Source organism: Eumetopias jubatus, unplaced genomic scaffold (assembly GCF_037043125.1).
Source record: "Eumetopias jubatus isolate StellerSeaLion01/CBP00866 unplaced genomic scaffold, mEumJub1_p1.0 scaffold_7, whole genome shotgun sequence".
In the NCBI taxonomy this organism is placed as follows: Eukaryota; Metazoa; Chordata; class Mammalia; order Carnivora; family Otariidae; genus Eumetopias; species Eumetopias jubatus.
The window spans coordinates 89,766,876-89,785,827 of record NW_028274813.1 but is presented as its reverse complement, the minus strand read 5'-3'; the positions used below and the strand labels follow the sequence as shown (position 1 = coordinate 89,785,827).

Genomic DNA, 18,952 nt, shown 5'->3' with positions numbered 1-18,952 from the left:
CTTAATCACATCTGCAAAGTCCCCTTTTGCCATATAAGGTAATATATCCTTGGGTTCAGGGCACCTGGGTGGCTCAGTAGGTTAGGTGTCTGCCTTCAGCTCAGGTCATGATCCCAGGGTCCCGGGATTGAGCCCCACATTGGGCTCCCTGCTTAGTGGAGAGTCTGCTTCTCCCTGTCCTCCTCACTCATTCTCACCATCGCTATCTTTGTCTCTCTCTGTCTCAAAGTAAATAAAATCTTTATATGTCTTTGGGGGTCATTACTATGTCTACCATTAAACACCCAGAACAGATATTTTAAGCAATCAATAAGATTTACCCTTAACTGAGTCAATGGCCCATAAGTCAATTTGGTATAGAAATGTGGTGGAAGAGGTACAAGAAGATATTGAGATCAAGCATTAGTCATTTAGGTAATTTTACCCCTTTTTAATCATTCTAGGATATATAAAGATCTCTTTCCCTGCTGTCTTTAACAGGAACAACTTGGTAGTCAGAAAAGCATGGGTTTCCTGGGGAAGCTTCTAGATCTGGGAACAAAAAGCCTTAAAAAAGCAGGCCTGGTCTGTTCGTGAGTGTTCCTAGGGATGGGTTTATTTTTCCACCTTCCCTGAGAGCACTGGAGCCTTTCCTGGTGGCTCCTAGTTGCTGAGGACCATCTGCCTCCTTCTGCTCCTCTTCCCCAATATGGGCCCCATTTTGGTCAGGCCAGTTTCCTGGTTGAAGCAAATGGGTCCATGGAGCAGGTTTGGAGAACGAATATGGAAAAAGAAGATGATGTTAGGGCCACACTGGACAATTCCAGTGTGAGTGGAAACCCACTGGATGGTTGGTTTGGGACAAGCGAATGTGTGACAATCATTCTGAGCAGAAAATGAGCCTGAGAGCCTTACTATAGAATTGCAGGTGACTCCGGGAGAAAGGGTGCCTGGTTAAAACAGTACCTCAGACAGTTTTGATCTCTCTATTTCTCAGGTCTTGTTGGTTGCACCTGATTTCCTCCATGACATTAAACAACTGTTGTATGATTTTTCTGTTGGTAGCACACAGTTTTTCCAAATTAAAAAAAAAAAGACAGGAACAAAAAGGTTATGCTTTTCATCTATGTCTGTGTAAACAAACCCAGTAATTACCATAACTCTAATTGCTGCTGAGTGCTCTTGCTACTAAATCTCTCCATATATCCTGGGAAGTTAATCCTGAATTAGGAAACAAAAACTGACTAAAAAAATTTGGGCCAGGTGCATGATTTTTATATTCATAAGATTCAAAATTTCTGTGTGGAAATGTGCAATGCAAATTGAATTATCTTCCAGAGCAATAACAACAACAAAAAAAGAAACAATGGTAAAATATGAGTATCCATGCAGAGAGATGTATGAATTAGGCTTGCTAAGGTTTCAGTTGATTGTGATTCAATATTCTGCCCCTCTGAAACAACCTTTACTTACTAGGCTGCACAAACTCAATTCTTTTCAGCCTTCAGTGGATATTATCCAGTTTTCATGTAGCAACGTTTTGTCAAATTTTACACTCTGATCAAAAAGGTTTTTCGCTGAACTTTGAAGGTAGCATTATTGGTCCTTATAAGTGTTTTTAATCACTGTCCTTCCTGATTGCCTTTAGGACAAAAGAGCAGTTGTAAATGTTCAAAGAAAAGTTAGGAAGGCAAAAGAACATTGCTTTTGTGCCTATAGGCATGGGCTAGGTGAAATTGAATATTAAGGAAATAATGTAGAAAATCCAAGTCTCCACATTTTCTTTCAGTAAATTGGACTAATTGGAATGTTTTTACTACATCTCTTTCTTTTTCCCTCCAGATCCCCTCTGTGTCCCTCTCTGCTCTCTGCTCCAGGAGGCTGAGCTCTTTGGACCTCACCAGTGAGCTCTCTTGTCTTCTGGCTTGTCTTGGGGTTCGACAACAGAGAGCTCCAGCAGGAGGTCAGAGGAGAGGGGAGGGTAAGTTCTGGGTCCCCTCTGGATGGCCGTGTCCCTCCACTGAAAACCACTGCTCTTGCCAAAGTTGCCCTTTCCTCTAAGCTCTGGAAACTACTTTCTCCCCTTTCCCTTCAGGCCTGGCACTATTACAAGCTTCGGGGTACTACACTCCCCTTTGTAGTTTTGATTTCCCATATCTTGGCCCACACCTTTATAAATACTCCCTTCAGCTGGGAGTCCTACACTGGCCCAGAAGCCCAGTAGCTAGGCTCTAGCATCCCTGGCATGAGCACCTGAGGACTACCTTCTTTGTGGGACCGCACATGTCTACCACCATAGGTTGGCTGACCTGTGTGTATGTGGCCATCAGGATCAGTCCCACCACCCTCCATCCATCACAGGGAAGTCCCCGCCTCCCCTTCCCCCCAAGTGCCTCCATCTCTTCTCTGTGTCACATGCCTCCCCACCTCCCAGTAAAAAAATAGCCCCTTTAGTAAACTCTGCTCAAATTATCCTGATTTGACTGTGCTGTTTCATATTACAACCCTTACAGAGACAGACTCTGGTTTATCCAGTCCTATATTTGAATTCTTCTCACATTCTGGGGCCACCATCATCTCTTACCAGAACTGCTAAGAGATCTCTCTACTTCTACTTTTTATGACTCAAAATCTTCCAAATATAAAATCCAAATTCCCTCCCATGGGCCAAGGCCCTGTACGGTCAGGCTCTTATTCAACTTCATCTTGAATCATATTCATCTGCTAGGTTCTAGAACACACAGACTTCTCTTTTGCTTGAGACTGTTCTGCCTGGACTGTCTGTTCCCTGCTCTTCATGTGGTTAACACGATCAAAGACAAAAACTGACTAAGGAGATGGATTTTATTCAGTCTTTTGCAATGGGGAAAGCACCCCAGATCCAAAGATTCGAGTGTGTATTAGTTTCTTATGGTTGCTGTAACAACTTACCACAAAATTAGTGACTTAAAATGATAGAAAGTAATTTTCTTATAGTTCTGGAGGCCAGAAGCCCAAAATGAGTCTTAATAGCTAAAAGTGAGGTGTGGGCACAGCTGTGTTGCCTCTGGAGAGACTAGAGGAGAATTTGTTTCCTTGCTTTTTCCCACATCTAGGGCTGAATTTCTTGGCTCATGGTCTGTTCCTCTATTTTCATAACCAGTGGTTATAGCATCTTCTCTCTGACTCTGATTCTCTCTGCTTCTATCACACAGCCACCTTATGTCTATGGTCAAGTCTCTTGTATTGCTCTAACAGGGACATTTGTGATTATACATAGGGTTGATCCAGATAATCCAGGATAATTGCTCCATCTCAGGCTCCTTAATCACATCTTCAAGCACCCCTTTTTCATATACAGTAACTTTTATAGATTTTAGGGATTAAGACCTAGATATCTCTTAGGGGTCATTATTAGCCTACCCTACTGTATCCTAGTACAGTGGTTGTGCCTTAGATCTTTATAAGGAGTTGAAATGGGGAAATGTTTATTTCTGTGTCTAGCTAGTTTTAGGGGAACAAACAATTCTAATGTCAGCTAATTATTCAGAAGCCAAAGAATAAAGAGAGTCTGTGTCTGACTTTGTCAGCAGATGTAGGCAAAAGAGGAATGGTTTAGGTTTGCTCTTGTCAGAGGTAAACATGGTAGTCATCTATAAGTCTTTGGGGACTTATGAGAAAGGGTAGACACCAAGTCTTATCTAAGCTACATGGGGAATGGTGGTTCATTGCAGTGAGCCATTTTCTAGAATACAAAAGGGTGGGAGATTTGAGGGCAGGGAGAAAAGGTTGGGGAGATTTCTTAACCACCACTGTCTTCCAGGAGCACAGAGTTCAGGTGATGTTCAACATTGTCAGCACCTTCTCATTCTTAAATATTTTTTCATAGATGTTCTCCCTGACCACTCTAAGTACTGCCTTTCCATTATTCTCTGTTACAGTTTCCTCTTTCTTTCTTTCTGGTATTTTCCATAATCCATAATTATTTTGTGTATTTATTTGCTTATCTATCAAGACCATAAACTCCTTGAGGACAGGGAACATGGTTGTCTTACATTTGAAGAGTTTAGGACAATGTATCTTTATAGCTTTAGAACATGTTTGTTGAATTGACCAAAGAAGAAATACCAGATGGCCAATAAACTCAGGAAAAACTGTCTAGTAATTACCTCCTTGGTAGTTAAAAAAACCAAAAAACAAAAACAAAAACAAAAACAAAAAATAACAACAACAACAAAAAAACAAACAAGGATGAAAATAACAAGAGAGTCAGAAATCCCAGGCAGGAGGACCCACATGTTCAGAGATACACAGAGGTGTGTGTGAAATGTGAGTCACAGCTGGTGTGGGATGGGGTCTGAGTGGGGTGCGGTGAGGCTCCACAGTGAGTCAGAGATCAGACCCCAAGGGAGCTTGGGATTTATACTTCCTTTTCTCCTCAGTGCCCTGCATCCACTCATCCTTTCAATAAATATTTGTTGAATGTGTTTCATGTGCATGGCACTGGTCTAGACTTTGGGGACACAGCAGGGAACAGAACAGACAAAAATAAGTCTGACAGTAAGTGGAAGTGATTGAAATAAACAGTTCTGAGCGTTACGGAGAAAAGTAAAGAAGGAGAGTAAGATGTGGAATGTAGGCTTGTGATTTATAGAGTGGCCAGGAAGGGCCTCAGTGAGAATAAACCATCTGCCATGTGTGGAGTTGGGGGGCAGGGGGCCCTTAACCACACTTAAAGGAAGTGATATCCTGGAGAAGGGCATTCCAGGCAAGGGGCACAGCAAACACTCAGATCCTAAGATGTAAACTCACCTGTAAGATGGGTGGTGTGGTCCGAAGAGAGTGACAGAGTGTCTTACAGTTTTAGGAGATGAGATCACAGGAGTGGAGAGCGGGGTGCACTTGTAGGGCCTGGTAAGCTTCTGTAAGGACTGTGGCTTTTCCACTGAGTGAAGTGGGAAGCCACTGGAAGATTTTGATAAGAGGAGTGACATACTCTCTTTCATTTAACAGGATCACTTGGGCTGCTATGCGGAATGGGACAAAAAAGGATCAAGGCCTGATGCAGGAAGACCCTTTAGGAGGCTGCTCAGTGACCCAGGGGAGAAATGACAGTGGTAGCACGGATCAGGGAGGTCACAGTGATGACAGTGAGAAGTCACTAGATTCTGGATATATTCTGAAACTGAGTCAGATGTGAGGTGAGAGAGAGAGGTCAAGGGTGACTCCAAGATTCATGGCAAGGATGGGGTTGCCATTTATTGAGATCTGGAAGATGGCTAAATGAGCAGCTTTGAGAAGGAAGGTCAAGAGCTCAGTTTGGGACGGATTAAATCCAAAGTGCACAAGTAATACTTTTTCAAAAGAGAATTAATTTTGTAAATGTACCTGTGAGCATTAGGAAATCACAGAACTGGCAATCATGTCTCTCCAATGCGCTGATTGCTTTAGTGGCTGGCTAGCTTCATACCTTTCGAGACCTGTCATTGCTTTCTTCCCTAACTTCCCACCTCCCCTGAGAATGTTTCCACCTCTCCTTTGTTGGGAGACAAGTACAATAGGAAAATTAGAAAATCCAAGTATATAATTGCTCTGGAAATAGTAACAGCAAAGTCCATCTGTTGAAATAACTCCTTTTTCTGACCTCTTGGGTATCCAGAAGAGCCATTCAGAAGCTCAGGAAAGCCACCAGCTTTGGGGAAGGGGCTGCATCAGAACAGAGGCCCATGCTTTGGCCCCCAGAGCTCTGCATCTGGGTCCACAGCCTGGCATGTCTTTCTCCAATAAGTCAAGTGCTTAGCTTTGGCCCCAAACAGCCCTCTGCTGAGAGGTCTTCCAGGCTGAGAAAGCAAGCAAAGTTCTTTCCTCCAGATGTCTTTGCTCTCACCTTCTCTGAAGCAATGACATTCATAACCTGGATCTTGGCCTCAACCTCTAAGTTCCTTCCACATTCCTCATCTTGAACTACCCAACCTGAAAATACACTCTTTTAGTCCTTATTCAAGAGTGTCATGCATTCTGCTTCACTGCAGTCATTCCATGTAAATTAATTTTCCAGATAACTGAAGCTGAGCCATCCCTTGACATCAACTATATGAAGGAGAATTTTCCCAAGGATGAACTGCACCTATTCTTGCTGCCTTAACCAGAATACATGGAACAAAATCAAACTTTTCTGCCATAAGGCTGTCTGTCCTCTCACAAGTGACGATGTCCTCAGGCTCTCATGAGTTATGGAGAGTCTGTGTCTGCTACACTTAATGACCTCAGACGGACATGTTTTTGAGGTGTGTATTTCTTCTTAAAAAAGTGTTTTTAATGTTTTGCTGCATTATCCCTGTTGACATTTGTTGTTGAGTGGCTGCTCATTTAACGTGCTGGAAAATACTGAAAAGCCATGTAATCAGAACTGTGCATGAATATTCTGTCCAAGAAGCTTGATTTAGTGCTAGAGGATCTCTGAGGTCTTTTTCAGCTTTAATTTATTTTTATGGTTCTAAATTTCCTGAGAAATGAGCATAATCCATTATGCAGAGATTGTGGGCTTTTACTTAGATACAACTCAGGGCATTTTTAACTTATTATCTAATTGCCAGCTCAGCTCTTAGTGGCTGATACATGAATCTTCAGAAATGTGAGATAACATTTGTGATAGAATTCTAAGATGGCCCCTTCATGGTTGCCCTGTGTCAGTTCCTTCTCTTGAGTTTGGGCAAGACCTATGAGTCTGATGAGACAGCACTCCAGTGGTTAGGTTACCTTATATGTTTGGCAAAGGTGAAGGGATTTTTTTTTTTTTTAAAGGTGAAGGGATTTTGAATATGTAATTAAAAATTTTAATCACCCAGCTTTAATTTAATCAAAAGGGAAATTGACCCAGGTGGGTCTGGCTTAATGAGGTGAACCCTTTAAAAAAGGGTCTGGAAGGAAGAGGTTTTCTCCCCTGCCAGACTTGAAGAAGCTAGCTGCCATGAGTTCTACAGTTGCAAGGAAATTTAGCCAACAACCATGTGAATTTGAAAGACGTTAAACCTCGGATGAGACCATGGCCCCCATCAACACCTTGACTGCAGTTTTGGAAACCCTGAGCAGAGGACTCAGTTAAGCTAGGTCTGTACTCTCCACCCACGGGAGCTGTGAGATAATAAATGGGTATTTTTTTAACCTGATAAATTTGTGATAGTTTATTATGGAGGAACAGAAAATTAAGACAGCATCCCCGTTGGATTTTGTGTTTAAATAGGTAAAAGAGCATACTACACTTGCCATGCATGGGTTCATACAAACTTAATCACGTTATTATAATGACCTCATCCTCCTATGGATAATATCAATTCTGAGTTTTATTCAGACCATGAAATAAAACCCAAGGATTTATTAAGATTACACTTGTCTTCTCCTGAGCTTCAGTAAATAAAATGTGCAGGGTTGTAGTGAGTAGTAAGTCCAATCCAAACTTTCTCTATCACTGTTTTTGCCCAGGAGAGAATCATAAGTTTTTTTAAAAAAAGATCTCACATTAAAAAAAAACTAAACTAAACTTAGTGGGTAGGAGGTGGGATCAAAAATTTTTTACAGTGATGCTTTTGTTGCTTACTTATTTTATAGATAAGTGCAACGGAATTTAATGATGCTGGCATTTTTCTGTGCTTTATAAAACTTTTTAAAGCTTGTTACATATGAGCCTCATGATATATGTCACTTCCCCATGAGTTAATTAAATACAACCTGGCAGGCAAGTAGTTATTTATGGATTTCATTTTTTAAATTTTAATTCCAATACAGTTAACATACAGTGTTATATTAGTTTTAGATCTACAGGATAATGACTCAACAATTCCATACATTATGGATTTCATTTTTAAAATATTATTTTTGAGTAGTCGTTATGACAGAGTACAAATTAGATCTCTCTCTCACACACCTGTCCTTCATTCATCTTGTTTTCTTCTTTAGAGTCAGCTCTTACCGGTTATCTGAGCATTCTTCTAGAGGAATTCTATGCAATAACAATTAAATATTCAAATAATTACGCATAAATAAATGGTAGCTAATGCTCACAAAGTGTGATTAATTAACTGGTTTTCTGACAATAAGGTTTATCTGTATTCCTGATTATGGCAAATTATTACTTGAATATATTGATAAAAGTGAGTTGTTAGTATTTTATTTGGGATTTTTCCATGCTTATTCATACAAGAAAGTTATTTATCCTTTCTAGTTTTTATGGTCTGTCATTTTTTGGTATTGAGTTCATGAGAGTTTCCCAGACTAACTGAAGAAGAGAAAGACTTTTATCTTGCTCCACTCAGCAACAGCTTAAATAGGATTGTAATTATCTTTTCTTTGAAAGTTTAAACAGTGTCATCTAGGAAAAAAATCCTTTGGCTTGATACCTTTCTGCAGCTAATTATTTGACAATCTTTGAGTTTTATTCCAAAGTATTAGATTTTGTCAGGTATTTTGTCTTCTTCTGTTAATTCTAGTAAAAAATGTAAATTTTACTGGAAATTGATATATTTCACTGAATTAAAAAATTTACCAGGCTAGAGTTTTAAAGAGCCATTCTTCTTCAAAGTTGTACCAATAGTCTCTTGCCCATTTGTAAATTTGAATGTATTTTTATCTTTTATGCTTCGATGTTCCTTTTTTGTTTTAGCAGTAATAGCAACGAGCAGCACTCGAGTTTCTCAGCTGTACTGTTTTTGTCTTTTCTGAAAATAATAATGTCTAACACTTAGTGAAGTATTTACACCAAGTGCTCAGCTATTAATACACATGATCTCATTTCTTTGCAACAACCCTCAAGGGTAGATTTTTTAATAATCCTCAAGTTACATATGAGAAAATGGATTCTTCAGAAGGCTAGGTAGTTATCCTTCCACCACTAAGTAGGGAAACTGAGACTCAGCTCCTCTCTCTCTGACTCCAGACCTGGAGCTTTGGATTTTACTTCCCTGCTTTTCTTCCTTAGTTTTTTCTTCATGCCTTCCTGTAGTTACTTGGCACAACTTCTGACTTCTTGAGTTGAATGTTAACTCTCATTTTTTCTTATGTATGAATGAATCTATTTATAGGTATAAATCTACCTTCGAGTCCCACTTTCTCAGCATACATTTTGTTATGTGTAATTATCATGTTTTTTGCTAAATATTCTAAAATTGCATTATTTCTTTTTTTGAATTGAATTTAGAAGAATTTTCTTTTCCCAGTGAGTAAGGTTTTTGATGTTGCTGTTTACATATTTGTAAGTAATGTTAGTTGGATTGTGATAAAAATATATTTCCTATTTCCACATTTGGCATTTACTGAGGTATCTAACATATAATTTGTTTTTATAAACATCCTCTAGATTTCTAAAAGGCAGTGTATTCTCTGTGCATAAGCACTATCGCACCTATTAAATCCATTTTTAAATGTAGTTTGAATTCTCTTATCCTTGGTCTGTCAAAGGTTGTGATATAGGTGAGCTGTTTCTCAAGAAAATTGACTTTCTGTAACTCTCTTTTTGTTTCCAACAATTCTTATATTATTTGTCAATGTTATGCTATTTATTTACATAAAGCTCCATTATTAATATAACTATTGTGCGGCGACATATTTTTTGGAAATGTAAAATGATATTCTGTCTTTCTTCCTAATTCCAAAGTCTTAAACTTTGAATAATATTGCCAACTCTACTTTTTTGTTTGAATGTTTCTGTATATTTTTGTTTATTCTTTTGTTTTTAGCCTCTTTGATACATAATTTAGAATATGATGCTGGCAGATTGAATAGAGTTTGATTTTATTTCTCATTAAGTTTGAGAGTCTTAAGAAAGATAAACACATTTATAGTTTCCGTTTATTTCTTGTATGTGTGATCTTCTAGTGTATGATCCTATGACATGATTTCCCTTTTCTAATGAGAATTTTGACTTTTCTCTTGTAGATTTTTCCCCAGTTTTTGTGTTCTTTGTGTATTAAAATTTACACACAATGTTTTAAATTCCATTAGAAGACACATTGATTTTTTTAAATCAAACTTAGACTTAGAGTTATCCAAAATATTAATGCCAATAACAAAATAGTGTCTCTTGGTTTTCCCTTGTAAGACACTGCATCGCCAGCTCTCCTGGTGGCACGGAAGTCCTGTGATGTGGGAAAATGGGGACATCAGCTCTGAGTGGAAAGATGAAGAGAAGAGTAGGACCCTGAAGTGGAACTGAATTTATTTTACTTCTATTTCCCTTTTTTTAATGTGCATAAGAATGGTATATGACTTAAAATTCTATGCTTATATAAGCCTTAAGAAGTTATCTCAAGGAGTGCCTGGATGGCTCAGTTGGTTAAGATCTGCCTTCAGCTCAGGTCAGGATCTCAGAGTCCTGGGATCTGGCCCCATGTCAGGCTTCCTCCTCAGTGGGGAGTCTGCTTCTCCCTCTGCCCCTCCCCCCCCCCGCTCATGCTTGTGTGCTCTCTCTCTCTCTCTCAAATAAATCAATAAAATCTTTAAAAAGATGCTTTAAAAAAGGTATCTCAATTAATATAACAAAAATATCAAGTGATTGAATACCACGTCATAGTTTAAATGGCAGAGATTTTTCTTCTTAGGGGGACCTAAAATAATAGTGTGTTTAGGATGGTGTCATAGATGAGAAGAAATCTTACATTTGAAACACCTTTTTTTAAAAAGGTGTTTTTTGAAAACACCTTTTTCTGCACGAAAAAGGAAGGCTGAGATCATTGTTTCAACATCAGAAACCCTAAAAGAGGTAAGATGGGCTACGCCTCACTCTGCCTCACTGTGGAGAGGAGGTTGCACCTGGTGACCAGGGCTACTGGGGTGTGGGAGAGCTGGGGGGTCTTCAAAAGCCCCTGGGGCTGAAGCAAGGGGCTGACTTCTGGGCTGTTACTGCAACTGATGGGGGTATCATGATCTGTCAGCAGTTGGGACAGAGTAGCACTAAAGTGAGTCACACCCAAAGAGAAAATTCTCCTCTTCTCCTCCTGTGGAACCCAGACAGATCTCATCCTTATGTCAGCGTGTCCCTAAATCTCTGCGGAGGAAAGCATTAGAAATACATATCTGGGTGACCCGGGTGCCAATATCGTCAGTAAGGACGCCAGGGGCACTGAGTCTTTTATTTTATTATTATTTTTTTTAATATTTTATTTATTTATTTGACAGAGAGAGACACAGTGAGAGAAGGAACACAAGCAGGGGGAGCGGGTGAGGGAGAAGCAGGCTTCCCACCAAGCAGAGAGCCTGATGCGGGGCTCGATCCCAGGACGCTGGGATCATGACCTGAGCCGAAGGCAGACGCTTAACGACTGAGCCACCCAGGTGACCCGCACTGAGTCTTTTAAACCATACTGATGACAAGCAGATGTGGCAGGACTTGTGCTGCACACAGGGACCTCTACCACACTACTTGGTTATGGTGACAACCTTCTTATTTCATCTGAGCCAGAGGCCTACTTGATAGCACCATACAGTTGCCAGGTTAGTAACCCAGCAGCCTGAGAACAGAGACCAGAGAACAGAGACCAAGGGCTAGGATTGTCCATCTCTGTGAATTTTCTTCTTTGCATTAGGAGAAGTTGTGGACTGAAAGTTGATTTTCCTCTTTGGCTCAGCCTCTATGGCAAGAGCATATATTTCTGGTAGGTTTCAAGGGCATTCATGAGATGCCCCATGGCAACAGCCATATCTGCTTCAAGTGCATGGGGGGGGGGTCCTCTCTGAGTAGTCTTTTCTGAATACTCTCTCTATCCAGCAAAACAGATCCCACGCGGTGCTGTTCTCTGTCCTACCTCCAGCTTCTCATCTCCAGATGCAAACTGTGGGAGGGGGTTAGTGGAAATCTTTCAGGGTCTCCTGGTGATTTTTTTCCTCTGGAGTATTGGTTGCAACCTGACCCCTGATAGCTTCCTTTAATCTGGTCCCAGGCAAACTATAGCTTGACTGTTTTTTTAAAAGTGTTAACATATGGATGGCATCCTTCCTTAGTTTCCTACTGTGATGCAGGTCTTTCCTACTTTTATGTTTCTTTGGTCATTTCAGGGGGGAGCTGAGTGAGAGACAATGGAGCAAGACTTTGCTCTAGTTGTGTGTTTTGGGTGTGTGTTTGTTTTTTTTTCTTTTTGAACAGAAGTCTGGTCTTCCTGCATCTGTAGGACTTACAAAGAGAAACACTGTGAACATAGTAGTTGACTATTTGGCTCTGAGACTTTGGGGAGATGTGGGTGAGAAATATAAATTTGAGGGACATCAGCCTGTGGTGGCAGTCAGGTCACAGAAATGGCAGGGACTGCCTGGAGCTGCTTCCAAAGTCTTGAAGGTCACTGGTCCCTCTCTAAGATACTAATTTAGCAGGACTATGGGTCCCAAGAATCTACAACTTTTTATTTTATTTTATTATGTTATGTTTAAACTTCCAAATAAAGATTTCTAGAATTGGGTATTAAGAGATGAACTTATAAGACAATGCTCCCAGGATGGTCCTATTTAGATAAGAAGGGTTTATGTCTGTTGCACGTAGATAGGCTATAGGGATGGTGGCAAGGTTCTCAACTGAAAAAGTGATGAAGATTTTGAGAAGTCAATGTGAGGAAGAAGCGGGGATGCTGATGGGAACGTCAACAAAGCGAGAGGGCAGAGAAAGCTTGACACCAAAGCACGTGATCATGCAACTTTTTCCATCCTGCTCTGAACGCTGAGGGTAGACGTGGAGGTGATGAGTGGTTGGCTTAGCTGAGTTGGGTGAAGAAGGGGACAAGGGCAGGACACCAAGGGCTACAAGAATCTGCTGGTGTCTGACCACAGCCTCCATCCATTCAATTTCCTGTGACCATAACCTGTTCCCAGTACAGCTCCTCTGGACCTCAAAGCCACCAGTCCCTATTGCCACCCGTCCCTCCTCTCTGGGGCCATGTACCGCTCTTTCGTTAACCCGGAACCCAGGGACATACATCACTTCAGTCACTCTCTTGCCATTAGCCCTCAGGAAATTAAGTAACTAGTTTAAGGTCAAACCACTAATAAAGGGTGAGACTAAAATTTGAACTCAGGCCAGCCCAAGTTTTTTGTTTTCTGTGTGTGTTTTGTCTTGTTTTGTTTTAGACCACTACTTTATATGACTGGCACGGTGATGTTGCATCAGACCCTGTTTAACGAAGGACTCATTGTCCCAGCAGCCGGGAGTGCAATCAGCAGATGGACTTCAGCTCTCAGGCTGCTCAGGGATGCCTCAGCTGCAGAGAACTGCCTCACCCCAGGGCACATCCCTTTCTGGGCAGCACACATCTAGTGAGGGATCGATGCAGGAGTATAGAGGCCTGGCCTTCTCAGCCCGGCTTGGGACTATTCTGAAGGAACTTTCTGTCTCCAGAGCTCCCTGTGGGGTCAGCAGAGGCTGTCCTTGGGCCCACATCACAGCTTACCTTTTCTTTCTCCCTTCCTGCTTCCTTCATTTCCCTCCCCTCCACAGGTGTTGATCCCAAAGGCCCTCCTTAGTAAACCTGCTTTATGTTAAATGCTCTTTCAGAGTCTGTTTCCCAGGGAACCCAGTGTGCGACCGCCTTTCCAGGATACAAGAGCCAGACTTTCCTATCACAGAAGTCCTATGACTTCTCACCTTTCCTGGAGACCCTCTGAAGTATTTCCAAGAATTGTCAGGTCTAGATGAAGCTGAATGTTCCTTCCCCTGGTCACTGGGACCACGTCTCGTCTAGTCTTCAGATTTCAGGTATATAGGGCTCAAGAGAGATGGTTTAAATCTGGGGCTCACTGAGGCACATGGCCCTGGATTTGGAGAGTGGCTAGCCTGCTGCTTAAGGTTTGTTGACTGTTTCCCTTTCCTTCCCCGTCATCCTCTGGGCTCGGAATTCTGAATCTTGATTCCCAGTTTTAGACAAACGTCAGACGAGACAACTGATTGAATTTTTAAGCTCACATCTGATATGCCATTGCACGGTGATCTTAGTAACTTAAAAGCAAAAACATGACCTGGGCTGAAGCAAACAAATTTCAGTGTTTTTATTTCAGGTTCATTGTTTACCTTGTATTTTATCAGTTAGAATAAACAGTCAAAACATGTTAAGAAAAAAAAAATCAAGTCATTCATCAAAAGAAATTTGTTGGTTTTTCAATGTGATTATTATAGGAATATTAAAATGAAAAAAATCAATACTTGTATGTTGTATACAACACACAATTTTGTAGTTTTGTCAGTTTCTCCACTTCACATTTTAATTATTCCTTTCAATCCATACAATCAGTATATAGAGTAAGTATATGATTCAGGATATATTTCTTTATAATGGCTTGAAAATTTGTGGCATTTGGTTTTCAATTAGACATCTACGAAGATCTCATCTGTGCTAAACACTTTATTAGAAACAAATATGCAAAGTAATCCTATGGAGATTTCAAAATATTTAGCAGGCAAAACAAAGTTTATATATTGAAAATGGACTCTTGTTCGTCTAATTGGAATATTGCCTTCTAATCCAGCTGACATACTCTACAGTCAGCAACAAATTGAAGCTGTGTGTTATCAATGATCGCTCAGATCACCCTAAGTATATACGCTGCGTTACATTAAATAACCTTATTTAGGTAATTGCTTTAAACATTTTGTAGACTCAAGTACTTCTTAAAGTTTTCAGTTATTGATTTTCAAATCTTCTTTGTAGGTATAAGCCTCTCAGAAGGCCAAACGTAAACACGGTTCCTGCCCAGCTGGTCTTCTCCTTTGATAACCACCCATCGTTCTCTACTAGCCTGTCGATAAGCATTTAATGAGGACCTGCTGTGGGGCTGAGGCCTCCTCCGCAGCCTAGCAGCGAACACAAGATTAGGTTTGCCTGGAGAAGTTTACAGTCAAGTTCATGGTTTTCAGGAGCATAAGCCAGCATGGTTTCCTTAATTTCCTTGTCTATCACAACAACAGCAACATTAAAGATGTTTTTCTAGGGGTGGCATTGTCTTAAGCTGATAGAAAAAAAAATAGCCCCCAAAACTAATAAAAGAAATAATGACATAGTTTATATGGAATCCTATATGATTGTCTCAGAGGTTTGCATATCCATAGATCAGATTTACAACATAAAGCACTAGGACATGTTTCTTAATTATTCATACATTAAGTTAAGATGTGTTCTAATCTTTCATGTATTAAGAGTAAAACGTCAGGACATTTTTGTGGTTTCCTCTAACTAGTAAAACAGGAGGGAGGTTCTTCGTGAGGATTTCCAACCAAGCCATGTACAACCAATCTGATATAGATCCTTTCCTTGCCACTGGAAGGCTCCTGACAGTATGGAAGAAAAATTTTAGAAGTGACAATTACTACAGGCAGTAACATCAATAGTCATCTGAGCTTATTTAATAACCAGGGGCCTGAAACTTTTGTAACCCTCCCCCAAACATGAAAGCACCGAAATTATTTTGAATATAGATATTAAACTGATGTATTTCTCAGATAAGACAAATTATCTGTAGCCAGAAAAAGAGGCTTAGGCATTGTAGAGCAGCAACAAAAAAGAACTATAAATTTTCACTCCTCTTTAAAAGGAAACTTGATCAACCAATATACTCCTTTTTTGATGTTAATGATTTTCCCTATAGTTTAAAGCTCTTATGTTTGGCAGAAACCTCAGAAAACAGGTAGGTGAAAACTCCTACCCAATTCGGGAGACTGTTCTAGGTCTCAGGTGGGTAATCCTCCAGTGTAGACCTTGAAGACATATTACTCTTCATATATAGGAATCAGGTTATGAGGTATAAATGTGAAATAATTGTTTTTCATGTTTAGCTCTCAATCCTTAAGTAAACATTCCTATTTCCAACATGTACACCTCTAACATTTGTGGGGTGAAGGGCAAGAGTAGAAATGGAAGAATGCCCTCCCTTTTTCTCCTACCTTGGCCTCTTTTAACATAGCGAGGAGCCTCCTGAACATGCTGTGGACTCTCTCCCTCAGGAGCACTACGCAGGGAAGGAGCCCATGAGCCTCAGTGGCTGATTTGAGGCTTGTTAGGCAGGGGGTTCCAGGGGCAGGTTCCTGGAGCATGGTCTGAAAGGGGGGAGCCAAGGTTCTACGGGTGGGGCACGCCAGACAGAAAGTCCAAGTGGCAGGGTCCCAGGGTGGCATTTATTTTCCTTCACTGTCAAAAATCCTACATGTTCCAATTTTTTTAAACTTTCCACATGAATAGTCATGACTTTTTAAGTCGATTAACCCATTTACCTAAGATTCCTCTGTAACATCCTTAAAAGTCTGCAGAGATACTTACAGGACAATGAGGTTAGCAGCTCTCGAGTGCTCCTGTAAGAGTTCATTCAGTCGAACTTGGCGGTAACTCTGTGGACAACATTGATTTTGTTGAGGGCAGTTCTACCAGAATTAGGAATGAGAATCTATCTCCTTACCTCAAATTATGGAGAAGTAGAAAAACCTCACTTAAAAAAAATTACAATTAGGGGGTGGAGCAAGATGGCGGAGGAGTAGGAGACCTGGCTTTCGTCTGGTCTCAGGAATTCAGCTGAATAGGCATCAAACCATTCTGAACACCTAAGAACTCAACAGGAGATCGAAGAAGAGAGTAGCAACAACTCTCTGAAAAGAGAAGCGGCCACTTACTAGAAAGTAGGACATGCGGAGAAGTGAATCTGAGGCGATATTCGGGAGGATAGACGGTGGAGGAGGAGGCCTCCGTCGGCCGCTTCTGGCAAGTGATAGCGCCGCGGAGCACAAAATCGGAACTTTTAGAAGTTGGCTCCGCTGAGGGATGTCACTCCAGTGGCTAAGCGGGAGGTGGAATCCTCGTGGGACAGTGTGGTCTCAGGACCCTCGGGGTCACAGAAACACCGGGGGTGCCTGAGTGCGGCAGAGCTCCCAGGTATCGGAGCGGGGAAGCCGGCTGCAGAGACAGAGCCGAGGCATGGGCTCTCAGCTCGGGGTTGCCATAAACTGTGATCCGCGGCCCATTTGGGCCACTGCACCTCCAGCAGGGACCCAACAAGCAGCAGAGCCGGGGAGACTCCCCTTGCTCCCCCAGGAGGAGCGGCACGGAAGTTCACTGCAGGGATCTGCTGGATTTGGAGACTCCACACGGGGTCGGGTGCCAGAGATAGAAACGCTCGGTCACAGGCCGGGTGAGCGCGGAGTGCGGCCAGAGACCGGGGAGACGGGAGTGATTGACTGCTTTTCTCTGGGGGCGCACTGAGGAGCGGGGCCCCGAGTTCTCAGCTCCTCCAGGCAGAGAGTGGGAGGCCACCATTTTCACCCCGGTCCTCCAAAGCTGTACTGAGAGCTTGCAGGGAACAAAAGCTCCTGAGAGCAAACCCGAGCAGCTTGCTTAGCCTGGACCGACAAGGGCGGGGCAATTCTGCCTCTGGCAAAGACATTTGGGAACCATGGCAACAGGCCCCTCCCCCAGAAGATCAGCAGGAACAGCCAGCAAGCCAAGACCAAGTTAACCGATCAAGGAGAACGGGAGAACTCCAGCGCTAGGGGAATACTGAACATAGAATTCATGGCTTTTTTTACCATGATTCATTAGTTTTTCAGAGTTAATTTTTTTAACTGTTTTTTGGGGGTTTTTTTTTTGAATTTTTCTTTTTCCCTTTCTCAACCAACATCTTATCAATCCCTTTTTTAAAAAAACATTTTTTATTTTTCATTTTATTTTATCCATTCATAGTAGTTACCCTTATTTTTGGCATATGTATATGTTCTTCTCTCCTTAAAATTTTGATATACAGTTTCTTCTAACAGATTTCAAAATATACCCTAAATCACTAGTGTATGGCTTTGTTCTAGTCTCCTGCCTGATCACAGTCTCTCCCATTTTTTTTTTCTTTTCTTTTTTCTTTTTTTTTTAATCTTCTTCTTTCTTCCTTCAAACAACTTATCAATTCCGTTTATAAAAGTTTTTTAAGTTTCAGCTTTACAGTCATCTTCCATCCCTTCATTGTATCAACCCTTATTTTGTACATATATAAGTCTTTCTTCCTTTAAAATTTTAGGAGGCACTTTCTTCTAACAGACCAAAATATGGCCAAAATCTAGTGTGTGGCACTGATCTATGCACTAGCCTGATCATATTTGATCATATTCTGTTTTTTTTGTTTTGTTCTGTTTTTGTTTGTTTTTATCTTTTTTTTCCTCTTTCTTTTTTCTTTCTTTCCCTTTCTTTTCCCCTGGTTTCAAGTCTTTTCTGATTTGTATATAGTATGTTTGCTGGGGACGTTGTTAACCTGTTAGCATTTTGTTCTCTCATTTATCTGTTCTCCTCTGGACAAAATGACAAGACGAAAAAAATCACCTCAGCAAAAAGAACAAGAAGTAGTACCGTCTGCCAGGGACATACTCAATACTGACATTAGTATGATGTCGGACCTAGAGTTCAGAATCATGACTTTAAAGATACTAGCTGGGCTTGAAAAAAGCGTGGAAGTTATTAGAGAAACCCTTTCCGGAGAAATAAAAGAACTAAAATCTAACCAAGTCGAAATCAAAAAGGTTATTAATGAGGTGCAATCAAAAATGGGGGCACTAACTGCTAGGATAAATGAGGCAGAAGAGAGAATCAGTGATATAGAAGACCAAATGATGGAAAATAAAGAGGCTGAGAAAAAGAGAGATAAACAATGACAGGATCACGAGGGCAGAATTCGAGAGCTAAGCGATACGATAAGATGAAACAACATTAGAATAATTGGGATTCCAGAAGAAGAAGAAAGACAGAGAGGGGCAGAAGGTATATTGGAGCAAATTATAGCAGAGAACTTACCTAATGTGGGGAAGGAAACAGGCATCAAAATCCAGGAGGCACAGAGAACCCCTCTCAAAATCAATAAAAATAGGTCAACATCCCGACATCTAATAGTAAAAGTTATGAGTCTCAGAGACAAAGAGAAAATCCTGAAAGCAGCTCGGGAGAAGAGATACGTAACCTACAATGGTAGAAACATTAGATTGGCAACAGACCTATCCACAGAGACC

The 18,952-nt window shown here is 41.0% G+C and overlaps 1 protein-coding gene and 1 long non-coding RNA gene across 5 annotated transcripts in view; one reads left to right on the top strand and one right to left on the bottom strand.

Annotated features, from left to right (window-relative positions):
* Window positions 1–1,827: 1,827 nt before the first annotated feature.
* LOC114202605 (uncharacterized) lies at window positions 1,828–14,915 on the top strand. The gene is made up of 3 exons (XR_003607832.1): window positions 1,828–1,960; window positions 6,017–6,245; window positions 14,637–14,915. It is a non-coding gene; the product is annotated as an uncharacterized LOC114202605 (long non-coding RNA).
* A 202-nt stretch (window positions 14,916–15,117) lies between these two features.
* The window catches only part of SLC12A1 (solute carrier family 12 member 1), a 91,941-nt gene continuing 88,106 nt past the window's right edge, over window positions 15,118–18,952 (bottom strand). For all 4 annotated transcript variants that reach the window (XM_088025121.1, XM_088025118.1, XM_088025119.1 and 1 more), the window contains 2 exons: window positions 16,239–16,306; window positions 15,118–15,253 (listed from right to left, as the gene is read on the bottom strand). In XM_088025121.1, the coding sequence (XP_087881247.1) occupies window positions 15,118–15,253; window positions 16,239–16,306 (204 nt within the window). The remainder of the gene's footprint in view (window positions 15,254–16,238; window positions 16,307–18,952) is intronic.